This window comes from Stigmatopora argus, chromosome 10 (genome assembly GCF_051989625.1).
Source record: "Stigmatopora argus isolate UIUO_Sarg chromosome 10, RoL_Sarg_1.0, whole genome shotgun sequence".
NCBI lineage: Eukaryota > Metazoa > Chordata > Actinopteri > Syngnathiformes > Syngnathidae > Stigmatopora > Stigmatopora argus.
Window position 1 is genome coordinate 4,205,001 of NC_135396.1, and position 15,640 is coordinate 4,220,640.

Genomic DNA, 15,640 nt, shown 5'->3' on the forward strand with positions numbered 1-15,640 from the left:
CCAATCCCGACTACATTTTGCGAACGCCGGCTTCTCTTAAACCGACGGTACACGGTCGATTGGTCGCCGGTCTTTTGGTCGCCGATCTTTTGGTCGCCGGTCTTTTGGTCGCCCGGAAGGTTATTGATAATTACCATTTAAATCGTTGCTCAAATTCCCTAAATACAAACTGCGAATGACTTTTTAGTCATACTCAATGCCTTAGTAATTATTAGGCTAGAGAAAAGCTCCAAATTTCCCGGACTTTTATTGTTTTTTGTTGGAGAACTTGTTAAGATCATGACGGACGTAGCTTCTTAAAGGGACAACGCATGTACATACAAACTCTTATACATTCACACGTCGGCTCAGTGAAACTGCTCATGGCCATTGTTGGCGTTTATTGATGCGTAGACCGTGTTGTTTTACCTTGTTTTGTTGCCGGTCTTTTGGTCGCCCGTTGTCGCGGTCGGGGCGACCAAAAGACTGGTGACCAAAAGACGGCGACCAAAAGACCGGCGACCAATCGACCGCACACGAAACCGACACCTCGAAGCCACCCCGCCCTCTCGCCGGCTTTGGCCGCCACCCCGAAACGTCTGCTTCTAATAAAACTCCTCCACCAACCCTCCCCCCCCAAAATTCTCCCTCGCTGGGACGGCGTCATCATTTGAGGGGCCAAAAACAGGGTGAATTTTTGAACGCTAGGCAGTAAAAAAGGCTGAGCAAAGAACGTCCTGATGACAAGTCGAAGCCTAAAAAACCGCACCATAACTTTTTTGTTTTAAAGGGGCGGTCACAATACAGAAATCCTCTTGCGGCCATATTTTATATTCTTTTTTGGTCAGGGAGGGAGTGATTTACGCTCAAAATACAAATGTGGGGGATTCCTACCATTTTTATCATCCATCAACTTTCATTATTTAATACACAACATAGAAAATAAACAAGTATACTAGTAAACTAATGGGATGTTAGCATTTTAGAAAATGTAAACAAATACATTCTGTCTATCATCTACAGCATAGGTGTCAAAGTGGTGGCCCGGGGGCCAAATCTGGCCCGCCGCATCATTTTGTGTGGCCCGGGAAAGTAAATCGTGAGTGCCAACCTTTCTATTTTAGGATCAAATTCAAATGAAGATTATAGCTGTATTTTATATTTCCTGATTTTCTCCCTTTTAAATCATTAATTGCAATTTTTAATGATTTTTTTCAGTGTTTTTAGTTCAAAAATCATTTTGCAAAATCTAAAAATATATAAAAATATTTTCTGTTTTCCACTTTAATATGGAACTTAAAGAAAAAATTAGTTTCCTTTTGAAATCGATTAAAAGATTTTACCTTACTAAGAAAAAAAGCTCAAATAAACCTTTTTTAGACCTATAAAAAACTGAATATTCAGGACTTTTGATCCAGTTATTGTAATCCATTTATAAAATATATATATATATATATATATATATATATATATATATATATATAAATATTATATCTAAAATGGTCCGGCCCAAACGAAACCGAGTTGATGTTAATGCGGCCCGCGAACCAGTTTTAAAATCCCAGCATAACACTGAAAACAACATATTTCGACAATGATATTTTATGGAAGAAAAATATTTAAATAATTACATTCAAATTAAAATTTAAAACACGCACAAAAAACCTATTCTAATCTGGAAGGATAGTTTTTATCACTATTATTAGTGGCAGAGTGGACATTAAGTTGTTGAATAAAAAAAATAAATATAAAAAAAGAAGTCACTTTCAAAGTACTCACTTGAACATAAATAGAAGGGGTGGCTGTTGCACAAGAAAAAAGTTGAATAACTTGATCATCATTTTAGATCCCCACGTGAGTCACATGGAAAATGAAAAATAAACCTTAAAAACAGGAAGAGGTGTCAGTAACGACGTGTGACTCGCACCGACTTAACAAGATTAAACGCTTGTTTGCCGGGCTGGATGTGACTCATGGGGTCAGGAATGATACACATGTGGGGGGATTGGGCGGGGAGAAACACCCCCTAACTCAAACTTCTTCAAAACTCAAAAGCTTCAGATTTGAAGGCCATTTTGTAAGATGAGCTACTTATTTGTAAATAATAGCTCATAAGCTATCAAAAGAGTGATAAGATCATCTTTCATTTATCATTGGGGACCATTTAAATACAAATATTCAAATATCGTATAATTGGCGTTGTAACGGGGTTGCAAATCTGTACTAAAAGTCTTAATACATTTTATTTAAATTTAAATTTATTTTAAAAATTTAATTAATAAATATTCGGTATATATACCGAAACTTGCGCGCACACAGACCGTCAAATAAAACTTATTGCTGACTTTTAATGCTAACTTTTAGCGCTCCAAAGCCACAGTGGGAAGTCACGTATGGTTGGAGAGGTCCAAACGGACCACAGCCGGGACAAGAAGCACCACAGAAATTCTGCGCACACAGCAATCCGGATGTTTGCTTCCATCCCTGTGCACAAACTTAACTCTTTCCGACACTTGGATGATGATAGACCAAGGGTGTCAGACTCGGGTTGGTTCGCGGGCCGCTTTAACGTCAACTTGATTTCACGTGGGCTGGACCATTTTAGAAATAATATTTAGATATAATTTTTTTTATAAATGGATTAAAAGAACTGGATTAAAAGCCCTGAATATTCCGTTTTTTATAGATCTAAAACAATGTTTATTTTAGCTTTTTTGATATATTTTTAGATTTTACAAAATGATTTTTGAACTAAAAACACAGAAAAAATGGATTAAAAAATTACAATTATTGATTTAAAAGGGGGAAAATCAGGAAATTTAATATACATCCATTTTAGATATAATATTTAGATTAATTTTTTAATAAATGGATTAAAAGAACTGGATTAAAAGCCCTGAATATTCCGTTTTTTATAGATCTAAAACAATGTTTATTTTAGCTTTTTTGATATATTTTTAGATTTTACAAAATGATTTTTGAACTAAAAACACAGAAAAAATGGATTAAAAAATTACAATTATTGATTTAAAAGGGGGAAAATCAGGAAATTTAATATACATCCATTTTAGATATAATATTTAGATTAATTTTTTAATAAATGGATTAAAAGAACTGGATTAAAAGCCCTGAATATTCCGTTTTTTATAGATCTAAAACAATGTTTATTTTAGCTTTTTTGATATATTTTTAGATTTTACAAAATGATTTTTGAACTAAAAACAAATGGATTAAAAAATTACAATTATTGATTTAAAAGCAGGAAAATCAGGACATTTAATATACATCTATACTCTTCATTTTCATTTGATCCTAAAACAGAAAGTAGGCACTTATGATTTACTTTCTTGGGCCCCACAAAATGATGCAGCGGGCCAGATTTGGCCCCCGGGCTGCCACTTTGACACGTGTGATAGACCCTTCCATCCTTGCTAGCCCTCCCAGTTCAAACAGATCGGGCTTCTATCCACGTAAATAAACCCTTGTGCCTCTTTCCAGGTGAAAATTCTGGACGAAACCTTCGACGATCCGGATGAGTTGATCCTCAACCAGAACGTGAACGTCCCTCCGTCCGAGTACCAATTGGACGGCTTGGAACCGCACAGCCGCTACGCCGCCAGAGTGGCCTGCCACAGCAGCCAGGGGCCGTCAACATGGACGCCCTGGATGGAAACGCGTACGGCGGAAGGCGGTGAGTGGACCGACGTAGCGTTTTCCACCCGTGCGAACTCCCAATTTGCATCGCAAGTCCAAACAAAGGCCCGATAAGAAAAAGAGAAGCGAAGTGTTCGGGTATTTTGCGCTCTAAAAAAAAAACCCCGTCAAGTTTCACTTCTTTAGCTTTTGGGCTTTTTCTTCCTTTTCACAGGAAAATGCCATAATGTCGTTTTGCGTTTTGCTCCGTTTCTCAAGGAAAGGTTAAGAAAAGTCAAAAGGTTACTTTGTTACACGCACGTCTTTTTCATGTGGTTCTCGTCAGGCACGCGTACAACATGAATATGGATAAATATACCAGGAAATGTTTAAAGTAAAACTAACATATGGACAAAAGCACAAGGACACTTATAGGCTAAATTACAGAATGTAGACATGAAATCTAAATATGGATTTAAGTTCTGGGACACGTTTAAAGTCCGTAAAACAGTGAGTGCGTTTACATGAATGCATCAATCTGGATTAAAAACCTGATTGGAAAGAAAAATACTTTATGTACACGCCCCATTTTAAGGTGTCAAAACTACAGACTGCGAGACAACATTTCCAAAATTTCATTCAATGTGGCCCGCACAAGAAGTTTAAATTCAGCCTACATTCCATTGCACTTCTCATCTTTAACACTAGATGGAGCTAGTCCCTTAAACAGAGCCTCACGGTCCCATTAAAATCGATACTGTTTGGAATTTCACTATTTAATTTTGAATAAACACTATTTCATTTAAAATATAACCCAATGTGATAAATTGAGCTATCTAGGTTGTGATTCTCATTTTTTTAAAGTAGTGGAAATATAAATATATTTGCAATATCGTAATACTTTATTTAATTTTACTGCCGTTAAAATTCATTCATACTGACGGTGATAGACGTCCAATTCATTTGACTTGTTTATTCATATTATAGGAAGTAACAAGAAATGGTGCGTGTTTCCACAAAAATAAAAGGAAGTGAAAAATGTATATTAAAGTTATGATTTCTGCTAAATCATAGGAATGGATAAAAATGCATACAGACGAAAGTAATGAGAGATATGTGAGGAGGAAGTGGTAAATAAATACGGAAATGGGAAGTATAGACAAAAGTAAAAGGATACATGGGCTGGCAAATATAAATATAAACGATTGGAGTGCATCTGCACCAAAAATACAGGAAATATGAAAAATGTCAATCGGGCACACATCCTCAAAAATGTTAGGCAGATGATAAACGTCATGGAAAACTGACAGGAAGAGAAAAATATTAGCCAATGTCATGGGAGGCATTCCAATAAGTACAGGAAATGATAAATATAGGGACATAGTGGAATGTAGAGAACGCAGAGAAAGGACATGTATGGACAAAAAACAAGACGCATTTTTTTTAAAAAAGTACAAAAACTGGCAATATAATAACAACCAAGTTGTCCTTCTATTTTTCGTCACCCCTAGCCTATTATTTTTTTAATTGAAGCATAGCAGTCGCATACCTGTCAACCTCTGCTGATAACTGCCCTTATAAATGATTATGATTCCCCTTACAAACCCCCCCAAAAACCTTACAAACACCGTACGACTCGTACGAGTCGTACGGTGTTTGTAAGGTTTTTGGGGGGTTTGTAAGGGGAATCATAATCATTTATAAGGGCAGTTATCGGCAGAGGTTGACAGGTATACTGAGTCGTAACAATATCAAATCCCAAAGCTCATTTATGTTAAAGAGAAGAGAAGCACGGCTGCATTTGAGCCAAAACAACCCCGTTTTTAAATTGATTTTCTTCATATCGGCCCGTCAAATTAAAAAAAAAAAGTCAAAATGTCAGCCCGACCGATCAATATTTTTAAAATCCCATAAAGATGGATATAAATCGTCCCCCGCGCGTTCCTCATCGGGCAAAAACGTGTCCTCCGCTAGTAAACGTTTTTGCCTTCTGCGCTCTGAGATTTATGTTTTCACCACTTGTTGAGTCGACGCGAGCAGCGAGGAATTCCACAAATACAATCCAGCTTCCTTTTCTTTTTTTTTTTTACTGCATTTGTGTTTCATTTCTCTAGTTTTTGGCTTTGACCTTACATGAGCTCACATGTAGCTGTGGGAAAACAACCAAAAGAAGGGGAAAAAAGGGGAAAAAAAGCTTGTTGGTGGGAGTAGGGAGGCAAGTAGGGGAAAGGGGAAGGGAGTTCTCCAAAGAATCATTCCAACCCAAGGGAATGCGCGTGAATGCTTGGCTTTTACTAGACTTGACGGAAATAGACGTCCAGTGCAGTTCGTTCTGAGCGAGAGGATTGGACGTCTATTTCCGTCAGTGGCAGTTGACGAGTTTAAAGGATATATGAGTAAAAATAAATGTTGTTTGTGCTCTACCTTGGTTAAAAAAAACATGAATGCTTAAAGCAAGGGTTTCAAACTCGGGTTTGTTCGCGGGCCGCAATAATATCAACTCGATTTTATGTGGGCCGGACCATTTTAGATATAATATTTAGATTTTTTTTTTTAATTGGATTATAAGAACTGGATCAAAAGCCCTAAATATTCAGTTTTTTAGAGATATAAAACTGTTTATTTTTTTTCTTAGTAAGGGAAAACATCTAATAATCATTTGTTTTTCATTTCAAATGGAAACAATTTAAAAAAAAATATATTCAATATTAAAGTGGAAAACCGAAAATGTTTTCAAATATTTATTTTTAGATTTTACAAAATGCTTTTTGACCTAAAAACACAAAGAAAAAAATGGAAATTGGGAATTATTGATTTAAAAAGGGGAAATCAGGAAATATAATTTACATGTATAATCTTCACTTGAGTTTGATCCTAAAACAGAAAGTTGGCACTCATGATTTACTTACTCGGGCCGCACAAAATGATGTGACGGGCCAGATTTGGCCCCGGGGCCGCCACTTAGACACCTGTGGGAGGATTGTTAATATATTTTAGTTTAAGAATCCACTTTTTTGAGATGGAATATTTGAAATCGACGCTCCTCTTGTTACCTGCTTGTACGTGCGAGTTTGAATACCAAACGGAGCCCAAATGTTGTTGACATTTTTGGGTTCGGCCTTCTTGTTGCCACGGTTACGCCTCCAGGCCCCAAATCTAAACGATCCCATGTTAAGTTTTCCTTAAATTTGGGACCGGGACGTAAACGCCGGCCGGCTCGGTCGTGGGAGCGCTTGGTTTATTTTCGGAGTCTCTGGCGTTTCTGGCCTCGCCGTGACCTTTTTTCCGAGACGAGAAAAACAGACGGCGACGCGACAACGGCGCCTCCTCCGGCATAACCGGCCCACGGTAGTCGCCCGTGTGCGTCGTCTTGGACGTGATTGAGCGCATCTGTGCTGGAAATGATTCCGTGAGGACTGACGGGAAACACGACACACTCTTTTAGGGGGTGCCGTCGCCTCTCTCTCTCTCTTTATGAACTTGTTTTTGCTACAATGAACATCTTTGTTCGCTTGAATGTCCCTGGCATAAAAGAAAAGAGGCGGGGCCACGGCGGAGAGCGAAAGGCGAGAAGAAAAGTAGGAACGGGGGAGGCGGCGTAGGTAAGGAGGGAGGGCGGGTAGGAGGGCTTGAGGGAGGGGCGCTCCACATGTTTTGGCTCCCGCACAAGAGGCCAGCGCATGTGGAAACAATCAAGCGCCAAACGCTTCCTGATTAGCATCGCATTGGCCCGGGCTGCGTTTCCCAGACCGCCTCGCTCACACAAGCGTGCGTGTAATTGTATGTATGTATGTGTATATATATATATATATATATATATATATATATATATATATATATATATATATATATATATATATATATATATATATATATGTATATATGTATGTATATATGTATGTATATATACATACACATATATATTTATATATGTGTATATGTATATATATACATATATACATACATATATATATACATACATATATACACACATATATATGTATATATATGTGTGTATATATGTATATGTGTATGTCTGTATACACATATATACACACATATACATATATATGTGTGTGTATATATATGTATGTATGTATGTATATGTATATGTATATGTATATATATATATATATATATATATGTATATATATATATATATATATATATATATACATACACACATATATATATATGTGTATATGTATATATATACATATATACATACATATATATACATACATATATACACACATATACATATATATATATATATGTGTGTGTGTATATATATATATGTATGTATGTATGTATGTATGTATGTATGTGTGTATATATATATATATATATATATGTGTGTGTGTCCATGTGTATACAAGTATTTATGCAGATATGATTGTGTATAATTTTTCGTAACTTGAAAATTTCGTAAGTAGAGGTGTACTTTACATGTAAATTGTCTCATGCCTTCTACGGTCCTCACACAACTACCAAGTAAACCCTTTAAAATTTTGCATGAAAGGAAATTATTCATTAAAGTCTTAAAATAAAAAAAGCATATGAAATTGGCCATGTTGCACTTGTACAGTTTTTAATCGCTTAATAAGGGGAATTCAAAATAAAATAACGGATAAGGAAATGCATTTACTTTTTGGGCGATTTAGTAACTTGGATTTTTTTTGTATCTCAAGTCACTCGTTTGCATGTAAAAAAAATCGTAACCTGAAACTTTCCGTAATCAAGCATTGTTTTATTTTTTATTTTTATTTTTTTAAATTGAACGATTGTGTGTATTTCAGTTCCCGACAACCCGCCTGCTAACGTGACGGCGGTGGCCAACGACACCAGCGTGCTCCTCTTCTGGGAAGAACCTCCAGGGAAGCTCAACGGGGACCTCGTAGGCTACTTGGTGGAGTTCAGCACGCCATCCACAAAGCAGGTGCCCGCCCACTCGCGCGCAAACGCAAAGATTCGGCCAAAACGCTCTCTGACCTGTCTTTCGTGGACAGTTCGTAGCCGATGCCGGATTGGACACGGAACTGTCAATCAACGTGACCCTCCCGCTCTCTAACGTGACCTTCAGGGTGTGCGCCTACACGGGGGCGGGCCTTGGGCCCTGGAGCCCCACTCAGACTCTGATGCTCGTCTCTCCAGGTGAGGAAAAAAATATTGAAAAAAAATGATATACAGTAATTCCTCCCAATTTCGCGGTTCAACTTTCACTAAATTGCGGCTTTATTTTAGCGGAATTTTTATTTTTTATTTTTTTATAGTTCATAAAAATGTGAAAATCCACATTTTTTGCTTAAAAAACAACATAGTTTAGTAAGGCTTTTTTTCTTTAAAAAACGACATAGTATAGTAAGGCTTTTTTTCGTAAAAAAAAACGACATACTATAGTAAGCCTTTTTTTCATAAAAAAAACGACATAGTATAGTAAGGCTTTTTTTCGTAAAAAAACCACATACTATAGTAAGCCTTTTTTTCGTAAAAAAACGACATAGTATAGTAAGGCTGTTTTTTCTTAAAAAACGACATAGTATAGTAAGGCTTTTTTTGGAAAAAAAACGACATAGTATAGTAAGGCTTTTTTCTTACAAAACTACATACTAAAGTAAGGCTTTTTTCTTTAAAAACTACATACTATAGTAAGGCTTTTTTCTTTTAAAACGTCATAGTATAGTAAGGCTTTTTTTGTAAAAAAAAAAAAAAAAAAACGATATAGTATAGTAAGGCTTTTTTTCGTAAAAAACGACATAGTACAGTAAGGCTTTTTTGTAAAAAACGAGATACTATATAGTAAGGCTTGGACTCAGCACTGAAGAATTTTTTTAAAAATTTATTTTTAACAGAGGTGACGCTACTTAGCAGTTTTTCGATATCGCGGCCATGTCTGGTCCACATTATCCGAGATATTCGAGGGATTACTGTATACGCATGAGCACATTTGCATCGCTCATTCGCCCAACGCAGGCAAAATAGATCGGACGTCTGTCGCCGTCAATGGCAGCCGAGGTATTAAATAACTAACGAGACTGCTTTCTTTCTTTTCTGCTTTACAGAATTTCGGGGTGAGTGACTGTGGGAGAAAAGAAGCAACCAGGATGACATTGCATAAATATTTAGTTTGGAAGCAGACAGACAACACAAAATGCCGGATAGGTTCTTTACAGACCAAAAATATTTACTTTAGCTTTTCGCTAATTCCCCAAATATGAAGAAGCTGAAGTCTTAGTAGAAAAAATAACATTTTGCAGTGAGTTTAACGGAAGGGTGGCGTGTCTCCTCTCCATGCAGGTCTGTCGTCTCCGACGACTTTTTCCTGGCACTGGTGGTACGTGGTGATGGCCTTGACGGGCGCCGTGGCCCTCGGGGCGCTCATGACGGTCTACATAGCCAAACTGAGGCGCAAGGAGACCCGATTCGGGTGCGTAGTTCCTAATCCATTGCTTCTTCCCATTAGTTTTTGTGGCTAAACTATTTTGTGCCCCTTTAAAATATATTTTGCCACACCCGGATAACAAAAACTTTGGTCAAGTGTTATAATGTGATCGCTTTCTGTTCATGTTTTTTATTTTTATTTTATGCGATAACATTTCACGTTTAACTTGCGTCCCTCTTTACCCCAAACAAGCCACCTTGAATTTATCTACTGTATTTTCTCGCATATACGCCATATTTGTCACTCAAAAAAATGTTGACTGAATCGAGGGTACGGCTTATATGCGCATAAATTGCAAGGACGAAACGCCATAATGCAAGACAATGCGCCCGATACGGTCATTTATTTCAAAATAGAGAAAAGATAAACAGATAAAGCGCTAAACAAAATGTATTTTGACGTCTATAAATGAAATTCAAGAAAAAAAACGTATCTTGCATAAAACGTGAAAAAAACTCACTTTTTGAATTTGTCTATGTGCGATGAGTTTTCTTAAGATTTTCCCTTCAAAGTAACACATTTGTACTCCCTATTAAAACCATGAATATGGAGGTTAAAATTGTGAATCGGGGGGCGGCTTATACGAGAGAAATTGTAAAATTCTACGATTTTAAGGCCATTTTAAGGGTGCGGCTTATACACAAAGGCGGCTAATATGCGAGAAAATACAGTAAATAATAGTACAGAGAGGTTTTTGAAAGTCCAAGTAATATTAGATAGAAACCATGAAAACATATACATAATCCATAAATGACATATTACTGTATTAATTTATTTAAATCTGTCCGCCATCATTTTGTTGTGTTTATTAAGATCTTGGATTCCAGCCTTAATTTCTGTTTTTATTGCGGTTTCCAGTGACGTGTTCGAGCCCATGATGCAGAGCGGGGAGCTGGTGGTCCGCTACAGAGCACGCCGATCGTACAGCCGCCGTAGCACCGAGGCCACGCGTGAGTTTTCTAGTATGCAGTCGCACGTACACAATCGGCGGCAGCCATCTAAGTATACGCCATAACAACACCTGTGAAGTTCCAGACGCAAAACACATGGATGCAGTTGCTTTACAAGTCATGACTTGCCCCAAAATCAGGCCTATGGATGTGGCTGAATGTGACAAAGGAATGTTTTCAGGAGATTTAGGATTAACACTTAGGCTTTAAAAAAAAACTAAAATTTACATCAGTGATGATTATTCCAAAATTGATCGAGAGTCAAATGTTTATTGGTTGGAGACATTTTCCAGGTAAAAATAGTCCAAATCCACCAAAAAAACAACAACATTTTGCTTGAAATTAAAAATATTTCATTCATTCGTCTTCCTCTTTTTTGAATTTCAATCACCTCGATTTTATTTAGATTTTTAAAAAATGAAATAAAGCAAAAAAAATCAATTGTTTTTAACTTCAAAAAGAAAGAAAAGTAAAATATCTCTCTTATTCATCTCCCATCCTCACAAGTGTTGGGGGTGGGGGTGCCGGAGCCTACTCCAACTAATTTCAATTTCAATCACCTGAATTTAATTAGATTTAAAAAAATGAAATAAAGCAAAAAAATTCAATTGTTCTTAACTTCAAAAAGAAAGAAAAGTAAAATATCTTTTATTCATCTCCCATCCTCACAAGTGTTGGGGTGGGGGTGCCGGAGCCTACTCCAACTAACAATGACCAATAGGCGGTGTAGACCCTGAAACATTTAATTCCTGTTTTGAGTGTTTTTATCATGTTTATTTGCCTTTCTGTCGATATTTACGACCTATCTTAGCGCTAGAAAGCTGGACCTTTTTTTTTTTAGCAATTCTGGTTGTGATGTCACAACCAGAATGGCATCACTTGACATTAAAGCAGGCACTTCTTTGTTTTTTTTTTGACACGCTGCTTATTAACAGTGAACAGTCTGGGCATCAGTGACGAGTTGAGGCAGAAGCTGCAAGACGTCATGGTGGACCGACATAAACTCACGCTGGGGAAGACGTTGGGCGAAGGTAGTGGGTCCACTATTCCGTCCAATCAATGGCGGACAATGGGGCTTCACTCGTGACGTGTTTTTCTTCTGTCTGCAGGGGAATTTGGATCCGTCATGGAAGGCCAGCTCATGCAAGAAGACTCAGTTCTTCGCGTGGCCGTCAAAACCATGAAAAGTGAGTGCACTCGCGGCGCTAATCCACGTTACTTGGGAGTTCATGCGGATTGGACGTCTAGAAATTTAAATCCTTTTCCCCCCCAGTCGCCATTTGCACGCGCTCCGAAATGGAGGACTTTTTGCGCGAAGCAACCTGCATGAAAGAGTTCGACCACGCTAACGTCATGAGACTTCTGGGTAAACTCCGCCTCCTCTCACTTTTAGCCTCATTATTTTAACTTCTCCATGTCTACATTGACATTGAACAAATATACATCAAAATATGACAATTTTTTTGACTTTTCTAAACATATTTTCTTTAAAATGGTGTCCACGCAGGCGTGTGTCTCCAAACGGTTGAGAGCGAAGGCTTCCCGTCGCCCGTGGTCATCCTCCCCTACATGAAACACGGAGACCTCCATACTTATCTGCTTTATTCGCGGCTTGGAGATTGTCCAGTAGTAAGTGGTGGAATATTTTGCTCTTGTGGAACCCCATTTTTGACCGTTTTGCTTGCTTTATGTGTGTTTGGCGCAGTATTTGCCCTCGCAGATGTTGGTGCGCTTCATGACCGACATCGCCCGTGGGATGGAATACCTCAGTGACCAGAACTTCATCCACAGAGACCTGGCCGCACGCAACTGCATGTACGCAAAGTCCACTTTTCACTTTCTGTTAGGAGGTTCCCTACATCAGCCAGCCATTTTGTTTTTCAGTACTCCTACTAGAGGTCAAAACTACTGCGGTTCCATGGAAACCAATTTAATTTAATGATATATGTTTCACAAAATGCGGCCTTATAGTGGGGTCCTGGGTTCAAATCCGGGTCGGTCCACTCTTGTGGAGTTTACATGTTCTCCCGGGCCTGTGTGGGTTTTCTCTTGACTTGAATTTTCTCATGAAACATGAAGTGGAAACACAATTAATTGCCTTATCTTCCCCATTTCACATTTTTACATTTGCATTATTTTTCCTACATTATAACCTTTTCATCTGTATTAGGCCATCCGCCATGTTTGCTTTCCTACTTTCCTAATGGCGCAATCTGGTTGAGAAAGAGAAGAAAACAGGGCTGTGAAATGGAAATGTTCCAACAGGCTGAACGAGAACATGAACGTGTGCGTGGCCGACTTCGGGCTGTCCAAGAAGATCTACAACGGCGACTACTACCGGCAGGGGCGCATCTCCAAGATGCCGGTCAAGTGGATCGCCATCGAGAGCTTAGCCGACCGAGTCTACACCACCAAGAGCGACGTGGTGGGTTCCCTCGCCCCGCCGTTTGACAATCCGCCGTCTCTTGGCTTCAAACATTAACGGTGGTCTTCTCGCCCGGCGGTCAGTGGTCCTTCGGGGTCACCATGTGGGAGATCGCCACCAGGGGGCAGACGCCCTACCCCGGCGTGGAGAATAGCGAGATCTACGATTATCTGAGGCAGGGGAATCGGCTCAAGCAGCCGCCGGACTGCCTGGATAACATGTGAGTGTCATTCGGGAAACGAGATCTACTTTAAAAAAAGGAATAAATCAAGGTTGTGAACTCATCGACGATGGGTACTCGGACGTTTCATCGAAAGATGTTTGGTCCCAGGACGTTTGGTCGACCGGACGTTTGGTCGACCGGACGTTTGGTCGAACGGACGTTTGGTCGAACGGACGTTTGGTCGAACGGACGTTTGGTAGAACGGACGTTTGGTAGAACGGACGTTTGGTAGAACGGACGTTTGGTAGAACGGACGTTTGGTAGAACGGACGTTTGGTAGAACGGACGTTTGGTCGACCGGACGTTTGGTCGACCGGACGTTTGGTCGAACGGACGTTTGGTCGAACGGACGTTTGGTAGAACGGACGTTTGGTAGAACAGACGTTTGGTAGAACGGACGTTTGGTAGAACGGACGTTTGGTAGAACGGACGTTTGGTAGAACGGACGTTTGCCAGTGAGGCAAAAAAATAAAATTTGTTAAAATATTAACTTTTTTTTCTGAAAACATGAAGAACGTGTATGTATACCATCAATAAAATAGCGAAAATACAATTTTCATCAAAATTAGCGACCAAGAATTGCATATGCATTCATCTTCTGTAGCACCTGTCCTCACCAGGCTGCCGGGGGTGCTGGAGCCTATCCCAAATATTAATTGGAAGGAAGCAGGGGTAATAGAGTAATATCAAAAATGCTGTTTTTTGATAGGAATTAGTGACCTAAATTGCATATTCATTCCTTCAACTTCTCCGCTTACCCTCACCAGAGTCTCAGGGGTGCTGGAGACACTCCCGGCTTACGCTCTGAACTTCTTGCTCGCCAATCTCCGCCAAAAAAGTGTATAGAATCAGTTGGAAAATGACAGAAAATGAACCCAAAAATAGTTTTCCAGTGTTTTTGTGTTTCTAACAAAGTACTTCGTTTTTTCCTCAGCTACGCTCTGATGTTCTCCTGCTGGCTCCTGAGCCCCAAAGACCGTCCATCCTTCGAATGTCTCCGCCACGAGCTGGAAAAATCCCTGGACGAGCTTCCGGACCCCCAAGACCCGGACGAGATCCTCTACGTCAACATGGACGAGTCTTCCTCGGAAGGCGGCGCCGTGGGCGGCCGCGAGCCGGCGGGGAGCTCCTCCCCCTTGGGCCTCAAGCGTCTGGAGTTGACGGCGGCCGAGGTGCACCGCCCCAACCGCTACGTCTTGTGCCCGCAGCACGAAAGCGGACGGGCGGCGGCGGCCGACTCCCTGGAGAGTCTGGACGCCTCGGCGGCCGACACGCTGCCGCTGCGACGCCACGGCGAGCGGGCGGCCGATACTTTGCCGCTGAGATGCCGCGGCGAGCCGGCGGGCAACCCCGACACGGATCTGCCGGACGAGCGCGAAGTGGGCCGCAAGGTGCCGTGGCAGTGAGGCGGGGAATTGAACCTTTTTGCACACCCTCCAGGCCTTCAAAAATCAGCACGCGGCATTTACAGACGCGTATTGCTGCCCGACGAGGGAAAAAAAACAACATTCCAGATCACGTAAACGCATTCATTGCCATTGACGGCGTTAGACGACCAATCCCAACACTCACGCGAGAGAAAATGACCTAAAAAATGGTTTGCCAGTATTTGTTTTTGACTTTGTTTATTTTTTACGCATTCAACTTATTTTTAAAATTAAGGCATTTTATTATGAGTCAAAAAGTTTAAATTCATTTTATGTCTGTCAATAGCAATGAATTATTTTTTTACATTCCAATATGCCTAAAATAGGGCTTTTGCATACACACACAAACACAAACACATTTTTGTTGTTGTTTGTGTTGAAAAGTTAAAAGGTCAAAAATGGTGGACAAACGAAGCAAGTCACTTGCACCATTTTTTATTTTATTTTTTATTTTTTGGGAATTCCCGTCCTGGAAAAGTCCTTCCGGCAAGGAAACGGAGAGTATTACAAAAATGGGAAAAGAACGCTGCCTGCCTGCCACCAGCAAACAAAGCATCCAAA

The 15,640-nt window shown here is 39.6% G+C and overlaps 1 protein-coding gene across 1 annotated transcript in view; it reads left to right on the top strand.

The window, feature by feature from the left end:
• Positions 1–15,640, top strand: part of axl (AXL receptor tyrosine kinase) — a 20,053-nt gene extending 4,413 nt beyond the window's left edge. Inside the window, exons 6-19 of the mRNA XM_077611725.1 lie at positions 3,478–3,670; positions 8,412–8,551; positions 8,622–8,766; positions 9,675–9,683; positions 9,910–10,039; positions 10,913–11,004; positions 11,940–12,035; positions 12,114–12,191; positions 12,278–12,370; positions 12,512–12,633; positions 12,710–12,819; positions 13,270–13,429; positions 13,513–13,649; positions 14,587–15,640. Coding sequence (XP_077467851.1) covers positions 3,478–3,670; positions 8,412–8,551; positions 8,622–8,766; positions 9,675–9,683; positions 9,910–10,039; positions 10,913–11,004; positions 11,940–12,035; positions 12,114–12,191; positions 12,278–12,370; positions 12,512–12,633; positions 12,710–12,819; positions 13,270–13,429; positions 13,513–13,649; positions 14,587–15,058 — 1,977 coding nt within the window. The 3' untranslated portion in view covers positions 15,059–15,640. The remainder of the gene's footprint in view (positions 1–3,477; positions 3,671–8,411; positions 8,552–8,621; positions 8,767–9,674; positions 9,684–9,909; positions 10,040–10,912; positions 11,005–11,939; positions 12,036–12,113; positions 12,192–12,277; positions 12,371–12,511; positions 12,634–12,709; positions 12,820–13,269; positions 13,430–13,512; positions 13,650–14,586) is intronic.